The 17,920-nt window shown below is 41.4% G+C and overlaps 1 protein-coding gene across 18 annotated transcripts in view; it reads right to left on the bottom strand.

Moving 5' to 3' along the window:
- Nucleotides 1-17,920, bottom strand: part of trpm3 (transient receptor potential cation channel, subfamily M, member 3) — a 145,750-nt gene that overhangs the window by 23,115 nt on the left and 104,715 nt on the right. For 11 of the 18 annotated variants that reach the window (XM_034595151.1, XM_034595136.1, XM_034595134.1 and 8 more), the window contains exons 9-15: nt 12,151-12,223; nt 7,535-7,635; nt 6,618-6,752; nt 6,334-6,384; nt 2,287-2,322; nt 1,966-2,106; nt 166-195 (exon numbers count right to left, since the gene is read on the bottom strand). In XM_034595151.1, the coding sequence (XP_034451042.1) occupies nt 166-195; nt 1,966-2,106; nt 2,287-2,322; nt 6,334-6,384; nt 6,618-6,752; nt 7,535-7,635; nt 12,151-12,223 (567 nt within the window). The remainder of the gene's footprint in view (nt 1-165; nt 196-1,965; nt 2,107-2,286; nt 2,323-6,333; nt 6,385-6,617; nt 6,753-7,534; nt 7,636-12,150; nt 12,224-17,920) is intronic. The other 7 variants (XM_034595135.1, XM_034595137.1, XM_034595146.1 and 4 more) reach the window with 1 other exon arrangement.

The following is a 17,920-nucleotide window of genomic DNA, read 5'->3' as shown; positions in this document are numbered from 1 at the left end:
TCTTTCAAAGACCTTGAGGCGCACGGCACACACTGAAGATTCTGCAGACTGACACAGTACAACACTTAACACAGATTGCGAGTGAGAGGACTGGTGTGTTTCAGACGAAGGAGAGGAACAGTAAAGGAATGACTGAGGAACAACCTTGATGAGATCAACACTCACCTCCATCCCCAGCAGTTTCAGGGCTTTGGGCTAGAAAAGCAACAAAAACATAAACAAACAGAACAAGAAACCGTGTCGAATGTATTTTATAGAGCAGTTTACTCTCTAACTACAACACAACAAAGACTGACAGACAGACAGAAACACTCACATTAGATCGATAATAAGCTTTAATATCGAAAGTCACTACGTGATTTTGTTTAAAAGAGCTTGTGATTGACAGCATAATATATGTACAGCAACAATCATGTGTTTGTGCATTTTGTACAGTACTGAGTATCTGTATCAAAGCAGGGCATGTATGAATTATGTATTCATGAGCCATCATCTGTGTTGTTAAAAATAGCCCAGGTCTCCTGTGGGGATTTTGATATCTGCATCTATTTCAAGGCTTTGTTGTAAGTTAACATGTCTTCATGTGTGTTTGTGTGTGCGTGCGTGCATGTGACTATGTGACTGCATGTTCATTTCCTCTAGAAAATCACATTTAAATTGGAACTGATTCTCTCTCTCTCTCTCTGCCGCTCTGTCATTTTGCCTCTGTGTTCAGTCTCTGTCCCATTTCTTTGCTTTTGCTTTATCTGCGTCTTTCCAGCTTCTTTGTTTCTGCCATGGCAGACGTAGAATTAGGCACGTGAAGTCTCACACTGACAAACACGTAAACACACACTCAAACATAACATCACAAAGATGCACCATCAAGCAGAAATATGGTTTAACATACACAGCTGTGTATGTCTATTTTCAACACACCTGTGAAAAAGTATTGAGGCAGAATGACAGAATCTTACGTCACAACAACATAGCGTGAACATACAACATGTATTGTATTGTATATTTGTGATGTAGAACTATCACCACAATATATAGCACAATTTCAAAGATTTGTTTCTCCACTCTGGTTAAACGTCTGCTTATCAGTAAGTTTCTAAGTAAGTAGTTGAAATGACTTATGTACGTCATAATGATGGCGCATGATGAAAAGCCACCGCTATAGATGGATGATTTGTTGCATCAAGCTAATTAAAAGCTTGTGCTGCCGCTCTATTTAATGTGGAGATGAAGAAAGACGGGAGGTCGACTCTTACGTTTGTCCTCTGCTGATGAGCAGCACCATCACAGAGTTTTTCTAAACGTGTTATTTCAGTGCTTCAGTTTTTGATGTGGGCATATGTGAGAAATGTAGACTTAAAACTAACAAGACAAACACCTACAGCGCAAACCTACTGTTCCAGGCAATTATCCATTGGCTCACCATTATAGTTGCTGTTTTTTATTTAGCATATTGCTGTGAGGGACTTTGTAAACCTTTTTTTCTGATAATATGAACAAACTAATGTCTTTAGAAATGAGGTTTTTACTTTTTTGGGCTTCCTTCCTACACACAGAATTATGTTCTACAATCTCCCTCAAGCATCCTCATATGTTTAAAAGCTTCATCTGAGCAAAGGAAAGTCTTCAATGGTGTTAAAGTCTTAAAATCAACACACACAATCGTGTGTCGCAAAGATTTCTGTCATCCTTGCTCCATATCTCACCCAGTAAATGTGTACGTACACACTAATTACCTACTTACATCAGCAAGATGGAGTTCACCAGCGAGTGCGCAATAACTAATTAACATTTTATTATTAAAACGTAATTTGGTCGTATTATCTCTCTTGCCCTTCCAGGGCAAACTTGATCATGAGGCTCATTTCACTGATACTGTTGGTTTGATTAATGACATTATAAATTCTCAGACTTTGATATGCATTAAATGGTGGGGGACCCTAATGAGGGTGAGAATCAGTCACTTACCCGTTTGGGTCCAAACAGGTTGTGGTACAGAGTTCTGAATCTCTTCCTGGTGTAGTTACACCGATAAGCTCCGCCCATGAGGTATTCAATGACCAGGCCAATGTCGATGAGGCTAATGCGGTAGTCCGGGGGCAGGTTTCCCTAGAAAACCACACAGTGTTAACATGCAACAACCCGATACCAAGGGATTTATAAAGGAAGTTAAAGAAGAGGGAAATACAAGAGTACAACACAAATCACACAGTCACACACACTCAAACCACAAAATCCATATCAAACTCTTTTTTTGGCTATAAGAGAAAACGTGATTATCGGATTCACCTTGAAGTAGATCCAACTGAACCCTGGATATTCTCGCTTGGAAAAAACACACAATGTCAGTGAGTAAACCGCACGATAAGCAAGAGCAGGGGAAATGAGAGACACAGACAAAGATCTCTCTTCCAGCCTCTTTAAAGAAGTGTTTCCTCCACCAGACTGTGGTTCAGTTTGGGTTTTTTTTATTTCAAATTCTCAGAATCAAACCCTAACCCCAAAAATTGGTTGACAAAAAAATTGGTTACAGTTTTATGTATGGTGTTCCTCCTGGCGGCTTTCTAGAAAGTGAAACCTTAAAGCCCCAAGCTCAACTTCTTCTCTGAAATTCAACCGAGAAGCAGAAAATTAGGTGAGTTTAAAAACTCAGAAGCAATACGATTTGTAGAGAGAATATATTGTCTGAGGACAATTACAAAGCATGTAAAAGAAATTGAATGATTTGTCATAATTTGCATTTAGGGAAATAATGAGATTTTCCCATTGAGGTTTAACGCAGTCTTGAAGAGAGGGAAAAGAGAGAGTGAAAGAGGTAATGACTCATTAGCCTGGAAGAGAGGGGCAATAGCAAGGAAAGACAGACAGACAGCTATTAACGCTGGAGGGGAGAATCATTATTGAAATGGAAGTCCTTTCACGTCAAGACTATAACCATGTCAATACTCGCTGCTCCTCCTTGTGCCCTCAATATCAACCCCAAGATCCGGCAATCATTATCCTGACCACCAATGTTCCCTTTGAAATACACCAATTACCTTACATATCATTTACATCTATACCCTGACACCGTCTCCACCCCTCTGCAATCAGACAAAGAGACGAGGTATCCTGAGCCTCACTCACTCATCCTCGGGCCTGACTTCATATCCAAAGACTCAAATTCATCGGCAGCAGAGGCGAGGGCCGCACTGCTTGACAAACCCCCATGGGCCGGCTGATGCACTTTGAAGAGAGCCACAGACGCTGCTTGTCGATTCAATGTTGAACTTTGTGCTTCAAAGCGCGCAAAGCTTCACCTCCTCATCCTCCTGATATATATATATATATATATATATATAGTTCAAATGCAGCAGTCAGCGGTCAGCCAAGCCCTCTTTTAAATTCCCAGCGGTGGCGAAGCTCATACTAACAACTGTTTGTTTACACCTTGTATGGATACACTCCGAGAGCTTAGCCCTCTGCAGTTTTTAATTCTCCTGTGTATTTGGTAAAGGCTGAGTCCTGGCTGACTTACTAATGGGGAAGCTGCTCTGCTGAAAAACTCAAAATGTATTTTACTTGCTCTAAACCTCCGGAGTAGTTTGGACACCAAGCAAAGCGTTTTTGAATGAAAACTTAGTCGTATAAATGTAGCTTTAATCTTATTGTTCAAATCCTCTATACCTCTATCTACCATCAGTAAATAAAATGTCTGGAAAAAAAAACAGCCAGTGTCTGTGGCCCTCACAGGACTGTAATAAACACTCAATTCGAATGAAATGATAAGTCTGCAAACCCGTCTGTGTGCCGGCAGGTAGATCGGTGCATCTTATACCGGAGAGACAAACACTGCTGGTATACACCGGCTTCTAGCAGATATCAGTCGGTGCACATTCATGTGTTTTAGGGACAGAGCTTTGACATGAAGGCCAATGGGAGGGGGTGGGATGTATGTGTTGAATTTTTTCAAAGTGTTGCTTGCTCTTGCTAGCTTTTCCAGGATCACCAACCCTAGCTTTTAGGTGTCATTTTTATAGAAAGCCTATGAAAAATAATTTCATAACAATGATAGACAATATTTAAATATATAACATACACGGTCTGTATTTCTCGATCTTCTTCTCCTGTCAGTTGATGACCTACAGTACTTATCAACTACCCACATATTCTGGCTCACTCCTGTGCTTTCGCTGTCCCCGTTACATTTGGATTTCCCCTCACCCCTCGCTGTTATGCGAGACTCCAGGCCCAAGGTGTATTGCTATCAACCTTTGACCACAAAACTACATTGTTCACTTTCTCCGCAGGAAAACCAATTTCTGTGTTGGCAGCTGCGCTCCGCGAGCTAACCACAAGCCCTGTTTTGAGACTCAATGTTCACACAGTCTAATGAATTGGCCAGATTAAACCTGAGAGCGGCCCTCACAACTGTTATTAACACAAACACCTGCATCAGAATCAAAAGAAGAGCTGCCAGCCGCTGTCGGTGCATCTTGTCTGCAGAGAACTATAAAGGCAGGAAACAGCGATGACATGGTGACTCAACCCGAGGGATAGTCGTTATTTCTAATTAGCATCACACTGTCATACACAACAATGACACACAAACATTAAGCTACACTATGGCACTGACACAAAGCTCTGGCAAAAGAAGATGGTAATGTTATGCCATGCACTGCAGAGTGTGATTGCATGTTTGTGAATCTGTGGAGTGAGATGTTGTGTGTTAGTAAAACTGCATATTCTCTGCAGCAACTGGAGATTAGAGCTGTGTTTAAAGACAGGGTCGAGGTAAATGAGGGTGATTACAACATATAGAGCGTCTTCAGCGACTCAAGGGGTGGGGGGGGGGGGGGGATTAGGGTATTACTGTGATCAGCAGCGACTTAATTAATGAACACCTCTTAGTTCTAACAGAACTGACCTCTCCATCAACCCTCAACAGTGGGATCGCTCCTAATTGGTGTGCAGACATGTGGTGAATGTAAATCGCCTGTAATCATCACCACGCTATCGGAAGTCTGCATAAAAATAAAAAATAATCAAGACCGCACAGTGTTGAAATCGTTTGGCTTAAGTGCAGCCAAATCATACTTAAAAAACACCAATATTTTATTGTCTAAACATGAAATTAACACTGTCGTTATACAAAAAGATTGGTTTGATGTAAGCAATATCACTATTCATAGAATTAACATCATAAATTAATATTTAAAAACCCCACTAGTGCCCGGGCCACACTGGATGTGTGAAGGGTGGGTCCCGGAAAAACATCTTGCTTTTCATTTCATGTTATCATGTAAGAGCGGCCACACTGCAAGCGTGGGCTGCGTGTCTCAGGAGCATCACGTGTGTAAGCCGTGCTACAGTCGCTGTCTTGCCTGTTTTCTCTGTGTAACACGCACAGCTCATAGCAAAATAGTCAGTGAACATGATTTTTCACCACAGTTTCATTCATCTGTCAAACATAAATATTTTTGCAACACTTTCTGTACCCGTTTCAAATTAAAAGCCCTTCAGTGTTTCTGTTGTTTTAATTGTGAAATACTTACATCGAACACTACATAGGACCAAAGGATGCACAGCTGTATACTGTAAAATTCTGGCATTTAATTTTCTACTTAATTTGAGGAAATAGAAATAGAATAGAAACCTCACGTAGAAGCTCAGCAGCCGCCGATCTCTCTATGAGGACAACAGATGCTTGGGACGCAGCAGATCACACGCTGCACATGTGCCCAGTGTGGCTCAGGTGTAAATAAACAGTTTTTTTTCTTTAGAAATTTTTCTTTAGAAATTCTGTCTTTTTTGACAAGACAGAATTTAAGCATGAAGGGACAAAGAGAAGAGATGCAGCAAAGGGGCTGCGTCAGAACCAAACCTGCGGCCGCTGAAGAGGACTCAAGCCTCAGTAGATAAATAATATTGTTAATAATAAAAAAAAGTAGGATTAAATTGTTAGTATGCAAAGTTCTTTTTGATCAGCCCCACGGGCCTCTGTTTTCTTAAATTCCAGTTCTGTGGATGAAAGAATTTTTTATACATGTCGTGTTTGTTTACCATGGTGGTGTGTGCCTTAAAGAAAAGAAAGTAATGAGTAAATTGAGAGGGATGAGAGTCGTGCATAGCTCTACACAGCCACTGCAGCCCGCAACTCCAGCTGAAAGAGAAAAGCTGGCCTCTATTTGCAGTTAACAGCAACTAGGGCTACCAGACTTACACACCAACCGATGCAAACAGACGCACATCGCAAAAAAGCAACTGAAACACTATGTAGTCAAACATGTCATCTTTAATTAACACATTCAAGCCAACATTCCCAAACAGATGACGGGCCGGCAGCGATGCTCTTACCTTTTTGACATCTCGTACAAGGTGGGACAGCGTGTTGGATGGTCCATGCCTCTGGAAACACAACATATGAGGATATCATTATCATAACAGACAGCATCTACAGCTCCTTAAGACAGAACTGACCATACCTCACTTCACTATAAACTCCATGTTTTTCTTACAAAGTGTCCTTTCAATAACATTTCACTCAAAAACTCGAAATCACAATTATTTGCTGAAAGTGTGGTTTTTCCCTGGAGTGTTGCAAAAGATGATACTTGTCGTTCATGTGCAGCTGTTATTACCGTGTTGTAGAGCTCCTCCAATCTGGAGAGTGTGAGGAAACGGTGCACACTGACTCCGTTTTCAATCAGGAGCTTTACAAAGTCAACTCTGTCCAGAACTAAGGCATCCAGCATCGCCTGCTCCAGGGAACCGACCTACGGCACATGGAACAGATAATGAGGATAAAAACAGAAAACAGGACTTCAAGGAAATAAAGTTTGAGCCTCATCATTTACTAAAATACAGGATTATTGCAACAGGCAACTTCAGAACTCACTCTTATAATGTATTGAACTCGAGAGCAGCGTTACTGCTTTATGCTCTATCAATTTCACACGAGATGCGAGTGGAGGGCCACGTATTTGTAAAATATTATTTTTAATGTAATGAGGATTTTACTTAAATAGACAAATTCAAAACAGAGTGAGCTGAAATAAAATGCTTAGGGATTTTAATACAGCTTCGGAATATAGAGTCTGACAACTGCAAATAAATGCATACATTTCAATTATGTTCACGGACAAGCACAGTAGTCCTTAATTACTGTTTGTAACCATTTGTCAGTTGTTGAACCTTCCACCCATGACTGATTCTGAGCAACACTCTGCATCCAAATTAATTTAAATGCTGCAAGTATAATTTCACTCAGTTCAGTTTAGGGCATCATCTTTCCCTTTCAAAATATTCAATAATTGTTATTTTTTGGGAGTAAATCAATTTGAGCTGACATTTGTTGTACACTATGTTAGTTATTAAAAACAGCAGCGGAAAAACAGTAATTTAATGCCAAAACAATCTCGTGAGAAAAGACCCAATTAAGCAGAGCTGTATAAAGATATGTTAATATCAGTGGAAATGCAACGAGAACAAGCAGTGGAAGCAGTATATCTTCTGCAGTATGTACTATTCATTCTTTAACAAGGTTTATTGATCTTACAGGCCACTGCTGTCCATAGATGAAGATCTGACTGCGGGCGATGTCCACTCTGTTCCACGCTAGAGCTAAACTTAGCTGGTCAGGAGCAGAGGCGTTGGCACCTGAGAGAGGAGGAAGCAAGTTGATGGACAATGTCATATTTCTGACAAACAAGGAGGTTTTTAAACACAGATGCAAGGTTAAAGATCCTAACTTTAAAACAACCTGCTAGTGTGATCACCCCTGTCCTTTTGTTTGTTTGTTTGTCAGCAGGATTCCACAAAAACTACTGCACAGATTTCCAGACAACTTGGTGTAAGGATGTGACATTTTGGTGCAGATCCATATCAGAGGACAGAGCCAGAACTCTTTCTTTAAGATTATGAGATAGGCTTTATTTTTTTCACAGAGAATAATTCATAGATCCTTATGAAAAAAAGGCTGTCATGTGTTGGGGACTGATATTTATTGGCATGTTCAATTCTGGCAAGTCTAAATTATCTGGATCTGCTAAATCTAAATGTCGTTTCATAATAACACCTTTGGGGCTTGATGGAGGTACATGCAATATTCTAGTTGTCACCTTTGTTGTTCAATCTTCTGTGCTGCTTGAATATTGACGTTGATTTGTCATTACTGCTTCTTCGATTTTCATCATATGCTTATGAAGCTGAATGCTTATTGTTTTCTTGCTTAAAAGTTGGTATAGTATGATACGATGTAGGTTTATCTCAATCTTGGGAGAACTATGGAAAACATATTTTGTACTGTGCTATATCTCTGTTGTATGGTAGACAGAATCAACATATAGTATCTATAGAGATACAGTGTATGATGGTGGCTTTAAAGCGTCTAGCATTGTTTTGTAATGGTTGAAATGCATTGATTAGTAGCTTTTTGAGTTGAGGGCTTCTTATGTGGGCTGCAGAGGCTTCATCTAACTTGAGGCTTTGTGACACAACTACATCGCCCGTCTAATGACAAAGTCTCTGCTCTGCTGTTGCCTTTGGCCGAAGGCTGATGTGAGCCTGCAGAGAAGAAGATGTATTCACATTGGACAATGACAGCTTGTTCTTTGACGTAACACTTAATTAAATGCTCTATCTCATCGCTGCATAAATACCAACTATACCAACTGTGCTCCTTTGATTTTCTGTGTCAGTGAACATCATTTACTGTACTGTGGTCCTCGACTCATATATATAAAACTATATTAACTCAGAAAACAAAAGATCAAGAGACATTGTAGACAGATCCAATTAGCTCACTGGAGCTCTGAATGAAGTGGAGGCAAGAGAAATGGCATTCACAGGCAAGCCGACAATAATGATGGACAAAGTAAATGGCGACTTGTCTCAGTGAGAGCTTTGCTGTGTGTCACTGCTGTGAACAGACCGGACAATGTAGATCTTGTGTCCCTGTATGAGTGACAGTGAAACCATTTTCAGACCCATATGAGGTCAGTGGTCCCCCTGAGCTTTACCTTTCACCACTAAAATCTTATCAGTTCATCTTTGAATCCAAAATAGTGTTTGTACCAAATTTGAAAAAAAATTCCTTTAAGGTGCTCCTGAGATTTTCACAAAACCAAAAACATCTCTGTTAATTCACAGTGACCTTGACCTTTGACCGCAAAAAAATCTAATCAGTTCAGTCATGAGTCCAAGTGAATGTTTGTACCAAATTGTGTATAAAAGAAACCTCACTATTTTTAATCTTACTGCATAATGCAGTGTTAGCTTTGGTGTAACACGCCACAGCATTTTATCTTCTGTAGTCGGCCTGTGAGAGATTGACCAGGGAGATCTAACAGAAAACCACAGTCTGCTGTTTACATGAATAATTTACCTGTACACTGGGAGTTTAACAAAGTGAAAACAATAAGGAAATAATTGAACCTGGCCTTCAGAGAAATCCAGTGATGTGTAAAGGATTGTGAGAATCTCTTGTGTGCAGAAGAGACAGTGTAGTTTTTAATAAGCACAGCAGTATCATTGCTTTACACAGTGCTCTCTCTGACTTAAAGGTCTGTGCAGCATTACTGGAGATTAATGGTGTAAGTTCAGACAGAGCCCTTCTAATAACATGCACAGCCCCCTAATAAGAGCTTTAGTGGAGATTCAGTACGTGTATATTAAAAGGTAGGCTGGCCTTGCTCTTTTAAAAGCCTGTGGTGTCACTCTGGGAGGTTGAACTGCAGCCAGTTGACTTTATGGACCCGATCTGAAGGATATTGACTACTTCTGACAGCAGATCATCAATTACTCCAAACTCCCCTCTGTTACAACATGTGGTTTTGGCTGCAGTTTCCCCTTCAGCTCCGTCTGTTCCCACTTTCTATCACACAGGCTCACACATTCACTCCCTTTATTCTGTCTTTTTCTCCTCGCTCCTGCTCGGTTCACTGTGGATTCTTGACTGTGCCGTGCTTTGACGGGCTTCAGGCAGTATCTCAGTTCTTCGGCAAAAGATATTTAATCCAAGCATTTTAAAAAGCTCTCAGGCAGGTTGTGACTGATTTCATTTAACACTAAAAGCCTTTATGCGTCTCATTCAGTCAGCCACAGAATGAGACTTGCATGTAAAATGACCCCTTGTGCTCTTGATCATAAAATATTTTTGTCCCTTTCCTTAGTCCCCCTCTGTCATCCACTCTCTTCTTCAGTCTCTTCCTTCCATTCCTTCCATTTTTTCCTCCTGTTTATTTGATTTAAATTACTTCCCTCATTAACACATCCTTTATTTATCTAAATGTGAAAATGAATCAATGGAAAAGGTATAAACAAGTGAACAGAAATCAACACATGAATTCAGCAGAACACATAAGTGACATGTGTTCATACACATGGAGAGAGATGAAGACCAGGGATTGCTGCATGGGCTGAAGAGATCATTTCTTTTACACACTACTTCACATAAATTATGTAAAACACACTTTCACTCTCTCCCTCTCCAAACTTAAGTTTAGGCTCCTCAGTCTCTGCGGGTTGAAATCTTTCTCTGAGGAACAATTCCGAAAATAGTCAATCATATGCTCTGAATTGCTAAGTAGTCCCACAGGACTCACAGTTTTCTTTATACGCGTGCATACGGGTGTGTTCATATGTGGGTGTATGTGTGCAAGTATGTATGCAAACTCGAGCTATGTCAACGTTATATTCCTTGGAGACGCAAAAGCAACCGTGATCAATACAAGCTACTGAACAACCAATCGAAAATATTGATCCACGACTGTGTGTGTGTGTGTGTGTGTGGGAGGGTGGAGGTGTGGGAAACAGTGAAGTGGGAAATAGGGTAGAGAAACAAGAGAGATTTAGTTTAATTGCTCCGTCGGCACTTGACACATTTTCAATTTTGTTACTCCAATTCAGTGCTGGTACTGATGAATGCAGAGCAATTTGTTACAGCATATGGATCGCACTGTGCTGTATATCTTTAGGTACACTTTGCTGTGTCATGCCTTAAGACAATACAAGACACATGTAAGAACATTTAATCTTGGACTTTGGGACTCTATAGCTGCAATGTGGCCACTAAAACCATTTCTGAGACATAAGAGGTCATGTGGCGCCACAGTGTATGGTTAGGACATTGGCCAAAATATTACATTATTATTATTATTACTTGACATGGCACAAAGAGACGTCCCCTTCCATAATTCAGTGGTGACTTTCAGTGTCTTCCTGTAATTATCTGTCTCTGGCCGCAGAGTTAATGAGCAGCTGTGTTCATGCTAATAGATTATTCTGCAGGTGTTGTTTTTGTAACAGGCTTTCATTAGCATGCTGGAAACCTGGATTCACTGCAGGATGGTCTGTAACTGTAGCTCGTGCACACCTAGAGCTGCAAACGCCTCACATTTAAAGGAGTAGTTTGAGATTTTGTGAAATACACTTGGATGCTTTCATGCCAAGAGTTATGAGAGGGGATGACAGTACAATAATTACACTCAGCTACAGCCAGCTGCCAGTTGGATTAGCTCAGCATGAAGGCTGGACACAGGGGGGAAACAGCAAGCCCGGCTCTTTACGAGGCTAAAAATACAACCACCCATAAAACTCACTAATTATAATGGTATATAACATTGGCAGAATCCATTCAGAGGGGGGAAACTTAAATATTGTGCTGGGATAGAAAAAAAAATCTAATATTTAGTGAAACAGATACTTTAGTCATAAGTTAGTGAACCAAACCAGAAACAAATTGCCAACGTTTAAGACGCCTCCAGAATAGAGGCCCTATTACATTTTCCCCAAATCTGTAAGTTAGCGATTGTTTGATATAACATGAAAACTCAACACAAGTTTGCGCTTGAGTCTCCCTGCCTCGCAGTGATCCAAATTGCTTAATGGAGCTTTAAGAGAGAGGGAAAAAACATAAGCACAGATATCTATGTTTTATTCCGCAGCTATGAACTGAGTAAATGAAAACATACTTGTGTGCTTTGAACATACGCCTAAACTGGGACAGTGAGAGCAGTGTTTTTCTGCTCTCGATATCATCATCATTCCTTTTCATGTTCAGGAACTTCCAAATAACCCAATCCCTAGAGGGCAGTGGTGAAATGGAATTCACTTACTTTACAGGCATGCTCCAGCACACACACACACACACACACGCAATGTGCACGCACCCACCTTTGAGTAATGCAGTGAGGATGGCAAGGTCAATGTCCTGATGTCCCTCCGACCCCATCCGGAAAACTGTTATCTGAGAGAGAGAGGGATGTGGGGGGGGAGGGAGGGAGGGAGAGAGAGAGAGAGAGAGAGAGAGAGAGAGCGTTTACGTTTGGTGTATAAATCTACACAAATGACGCACTGCTTCCAAGGTGCTCAGAGAAGAGGAGAGGAATCACTCTGATATAGTATAATGAAATTATAATGTCCAGAAAATGTCAGAGTGAACCCAGGTAATTTCTAACACACAAATGAAGCAAATAAGAAAAAAGAACAATCTGTCCCAGGATAAAGAAGAGGTGTAATACAAGCAGAACACGCCGAAAGAAGATGTTGACTTTAAAAGTCATGAACGTTATGGACATTTTCCTGTTGTTGTGAACAAATCTGACCTGGACAATCTCCTGCTGTGTTCTTCAGATGTGAAAAGCAAACACTTAATTTTTCTGGACATTTTCTGGAGTTCGTGTCTGAAAACAGCTGCACTGTATTTTCTCCTCTCCAGACTTTCCTCTTCTCTCTCTTATCCTCCTCTGCAGGGGACACCACTAAACTCTCCAAATAGCTGCTTCACTGTACTTCACTGAGAAGGCAACCAAGAAAATGAGAGCAAAAACATGACAATATGAATAATGTTGCTCTCCAGTTCTGAAGATCATTTTATTCTTTTTTTCCTTTGGCTGAGTGTAACGTTTTTCAGATTAGGACTTAAGCAAAATATTTTACTCTGAGGCCAGTTCAGGTCTTCATCTGTGTAGACTTCAGCTGCATTTTTTATGTCCTGCGTGAGATGAACTAATGGTGCAATGGATAAAAGCCAAAGTCTGCCAAGAGGGAAATCTGAGGGAATGGGACAGCTTTTCTGAATTTATATGTTTTGTTATTTATATCAAATGTGTGTACACCGGCCTTGTTAGTAACTTGTGACTGGACATGCATACCCATACATGTGTGAAGGGCACCTTGTGGGAGCCATGTACGGGAGAATGCGTGTTCTGAATGCCTGACGAGCTATTCCTCTAATCCTCCCATCCACCCATCCATCTCCTCCCACCTCCCTCTCCTCCCTGCAGCCCATCTCCCTTCCCCATCTCCCCCCTATAAATGGCTTCATTTTGTGAAGCTCTGGGAATCTGTGGGCTTTGCCGCTGCGTTTGCTGCGGTTTTCCCTTGGGCGATGCTGCAATGCTGTAGTCGAACCCTCCTCTTTCTCTTCTCGCCCTATCGCTCTTTTCGCACTATCCAAATGCACAAAGTAATTCAATTCACATTGATGATTTACAGTGTCTATTATGTTGGCTCATTCATCATTTGAATACCATATGCTGATGACATCTCGGCTTCTCCCTGAGAGGGAAATGAGGAGTAGGGCATCGTGTAAGCGCCTAAGCCCAGTGTTATGCATTGCAAATGTAATTACTAATAGGTGCGCATCTAAGTGTGTGTGTGTGTGTGTGTGTGTGTGTGTGTGTGAGGTGGTCACCTGTGTAATAAAAAGGTAATTCTCTAGGTGAAATAGGAGTGCACTGGAACGTGAAGGTAGCAGTTGAGGTCTTTACAAGTGGGGACATTAATGAGTGGCTGGTGCAATGTGTAATTTCATGTTTAGTTACTGTATGTGTGTGTGTGTGTGGGTGCGGCCAGTGGCTACATTATTATTTGCGAGAATGCATCTTTGCATCCACTCTAATAGATTGTTAACAACACATTTAAGGAGCCAGCTGCCAACACGATACAATGACTAACCAAGCATGCGTGTTTGTGTTTTAAAGTATTTCTTCTGTGTGTGTGCCGTGCGATTCTAATAGTTTGTACTTGAACTAAATCCATTTGAGAAATAACTCAACATGGCACATTCCTCCGCAAAGGTCCAACAGTTCCCTTATGAAACCACACTTAAATTCACTAGATCAATTATTATAATAAAAATGATTCTCTGAGAAATCAACCAGAATGTTTAAAAAGCAGAAAAAAATTAATTCAAATCTGCACAAGAATGGTAACGAAGAAAGGAGGAGGAGGAGGGAGTTATCGTTACATCAGAATGGAGAGTTCTCTAAAGGTGGATGACGCTGTGATAGAGGAAATGTGATGTTTATAGAAGATGTTACTCCTTTGTTTCTATTCTTCCCTCTCCCTTTAGGCCTCTGCACCTTTACCTCCATCCACTCCTACCCTCCCTGCTCCCCACCTCCAACCATTAATCCCCAGCAACCTTTCACTTATATACTACGCCACACCACCATCACCATCTTCCTCTCTCCGTCCTCCTCCCTGTTCCCTTCATTCAGACACACCCCCAAGGTGACCCTGTGGTTATGTGCTACTTGTTATCACAGGAGCTTAACAACACAGAGGCTACGTAAAAACAAAACCTCTATGACAATGCTAGGTTGCTTATTTAATTGCACTGATTCGAATGAGTCATCAATAGGTGTGTGTGAAGGTAAACAAACAGATCCTATACTCCATCTTTTTTCCTCGTCCCTTTCAAGCAAAGGTGTTCGTGAGTATTTATTGTGAGCAAACAAGTTCAGTGGAACAACAATTATTTTTTAATAGATATTTTGTGGGTATTTTCCAGCTTTATTTTATTGATAGAACAGTGGACAGCAAGCGTGAAATAGGGAGAGAGAATGAAGGAATACATCAACCAACAAAGGTCAGTTTAGAACACTACCCACGGCTGTAGCTGTTGGAAATCAGTGTAAAACGTCTTCAAGATCTTTTATATATTATTGAGAAGTGGACTGCCACAGTCAATTAATGGGAAACACTGCACATAACTTCAAGCGCAGCAAAAAAGTGAAGACGCCTGCAGTGAAATTAAACACATAATTTTCTTGTAAAATGTCCAGAGTAATCAGTAACCCGAGTGGGGAAATTACCACGTCATGGCATTCCTATAGCCCACTAACCAGAAGGTCGGTGGTTTGATCCCCGGCTCCTCCAGTCCGCAGATCATGTGCCATTGGGCAAGGCCCTTAACCCTAAGTTGTGCTCGATGACTGTGCCACCAATTTGGGAATGTTGTGTGATAGAAAAATCCCTGTGCACAGAAGTGCTTTGTGAATGGTTGAATGTGACTTGCACTGTCAAGTGGTCTGTGACGTTCAATGAGACTAGAACAGCAGCGCTATATATAAAAATCAGTCCACTACTAACTGTAGCTTACACAACCTTAAAATGCTCCATATATTTCTGACATCACTCAGCCTCTACAGTGACACAGGGGGTCAACGTACGAGCGACAGAGCACTGACTTGTGTCTGTCACACTGAATCTCTGTTGACAAGAGTAGAGGAGAGAGGAGAGGAGTTGAAACGCTCAGGAGGGGCAGGGATCAGGAGGATAGATGTGAGACAGCATGAAAGCGGCATCATGTGTAAAGCAAAGGAAGACAGGAGGAGGCAGATTAACTGTTGACAAATTGAAGACGGATGTGAGAAATGAAAAGGGAAGAGGCAGAGCTATCTCTCTCAGCATGACTGGGCTCCGTCGGAGGTTGCCACAACTTCAGAGACACTAAGCTACATGCTTAGAGGATCAGAAAACTGCTCTTCACGCCGCAGCGAGCGAAGCTGATTGGAAAACATTCATCTTCATTTAACAGGCAAAGACCCTGCTGACGCTGCTGCATGTACATGCCAGACACATGGCTTCACCACGCATGGCACACACTTGAACAGCCCACAGAGGTTTCCAATGATCTCCTCCTGTGTATCTTTTACTTTTTGGGATGAACCATTAACTGTGTTTTTTTCCCCCATCTTCATTCAAGAGTGTGGTCTTAAGGATTTACTAATCTCGTGTTCAGATTTTGCAACGCTCTCACTTAAAACCCTGCACTCGCACTGCTTGTGCTTGGATTTCCTGCGCTCCAGCTTCAGCTCTTCTCCTCACTCTCACGCTGCTTCTGTGCGCACGTGAAATGTCAACAAGTCCTGCTCTCAAACTGAAAGACCATGCGCTTATTAAGATAGGAAAAAAAACCACATAACCCGTAAACAGTCCAAAGTATAAAAGAAAAAACAGAGGGAATAGGTTTCTCTACTCAGGAAATGTTGTACTGATAAACTGCCCTGCTGATCATGAGCTCTCCGCAGATTTCTGTTTGTGGTTCTGCACCTATTTTCAAAATTGCTCTTCATCCAAACCACAATTCATTTTTACCTCTTCTCATACTTCTTGTCTCACATGCCTCCACCCTCCCTCTTTCACTCCATCTGTGCCTCCCTCCCTCCCACCCTCTCTCTCTTTCTCTCTCTCTCTCTCATGGTCCATTTAAGTCACTCGTTCACTCTCCTCGTCTTCCTCCTACTAGTTCTTATAGTCTCTGTTGTCAGGGAGGGGGAGGAACATTGTGGGCTGGTGGTTCCTCCTCAATATTTAATCCGAATTAAACATAATAGGACTATTCTGCGCTCAATAATTCATACCAAGCTGGGAGATACCAGGACAGTCATCTTGAACCCTCCTCCCCCCCTACACAAACCCACACCACCCAACAGAGGAAGAGGGAGGCGAGGGCTGGAGACCAGTTACTGTAAATGACAACAGTGTGCGGTGATATTTAAATGCATGGACTCTCACGCTGCCTGTGGTCTTTTCAGTGCTGTTTGACATTCATGTAATGTTCCACCTTTGTGTAAAAGAGATAAAAGAAACACGACAAGCGATGCGCATATGCGATGAAGATAATTACCCTCTTCATCCAGACAAATTGATACAAATGTGGCTGATGCTTTCTTTTAGTGTTCTCTTTCATTGCACTTACATAACCCATCAGCTATATACTTTAAATCAGCTAGCCCTGTGTAAAACTCAAGCGCTTGCACATCATTACTCATTGATTAGCTTTGCAATTAGCCCCCCCCCCCCAACTCCACTTTATCCGACGTGAGATTTAATTATCATCTATTAGAGCAGATTTTTTTACTGGGCTTAAATTAGACTGAATGCAAACACGTGACTAGCTAATTTTGTGAAGCTGTGGCTTGTAGCTGTAAATAGCACTTCTCAGTTTTGTAATTTACTGTCTAACTAACTTCACAGTAATATGTTAATGATAACATCTGTCATGTGGCATCGTGAAATGACAGAGTTAGAGCAAAAAAATAAAATTGGCTACGAGGCTTGAATTAAACTGCCTGTTCCACTTGAAAAAATAAAAAAAGCACAGGTATAAATTCCAGCCTGCACGTAGGATTGTGAGTTTATAGCCTCTTGATATAAAACAAACAGACCTGAGTATGACAAACACAGCAGAGGCAACAGGAAACAAGTGAAGGACAAAATGTTTTCATGAATAAACCAACAAGCTGAAAATAAGGAAAAAAGCATGTCCTTCTTTGGACTTCACACACACACACACATACGCGCACGCACGCGCACGCACGCACGCACGCACACACGCACACACACACACACACACACACACACACACACACACACACACACACACACCCTCTCTCTCTCTAATACATTATCCCAGTCACCTTTAGTCTTTCTCTTTTCCTCCCACACTTTGGCTTTCGTGCAGCGGGGCCAGAAAAATGAAAGCACAGGCAGGCGTACTGGCACAAAGACAAACACACACTATCATTTACTCTCTCGCTCTCATACACTTACCCACTTTGAGACCAATGCACCCACCCAGGATAAACATGCATCTGCTGCCAGTTTGAATGGGTCAACACATGTTATCTAACCTGGTTTTGTGACCCAGCCC

Source organism: Hippoglossus hippoglossus, chromosome 9, assembly GCF_009819705.1.
Source record: "Hippoglossus hippoglossus isolate fHipHip1 chromosome 9, fHipHip1.pri, whole genome shotgun sequence".
Lineage (NCBI taxonomy): Eukaryota > Metazoa > Chordata > Actinopteri > Pleuronectiformes > Pleuronectidae > Hippoglossus > Hippoglossus hippoglossus.
This window is presented reverse-complemented; position numbering and strand designations above follow the sequence as displayed.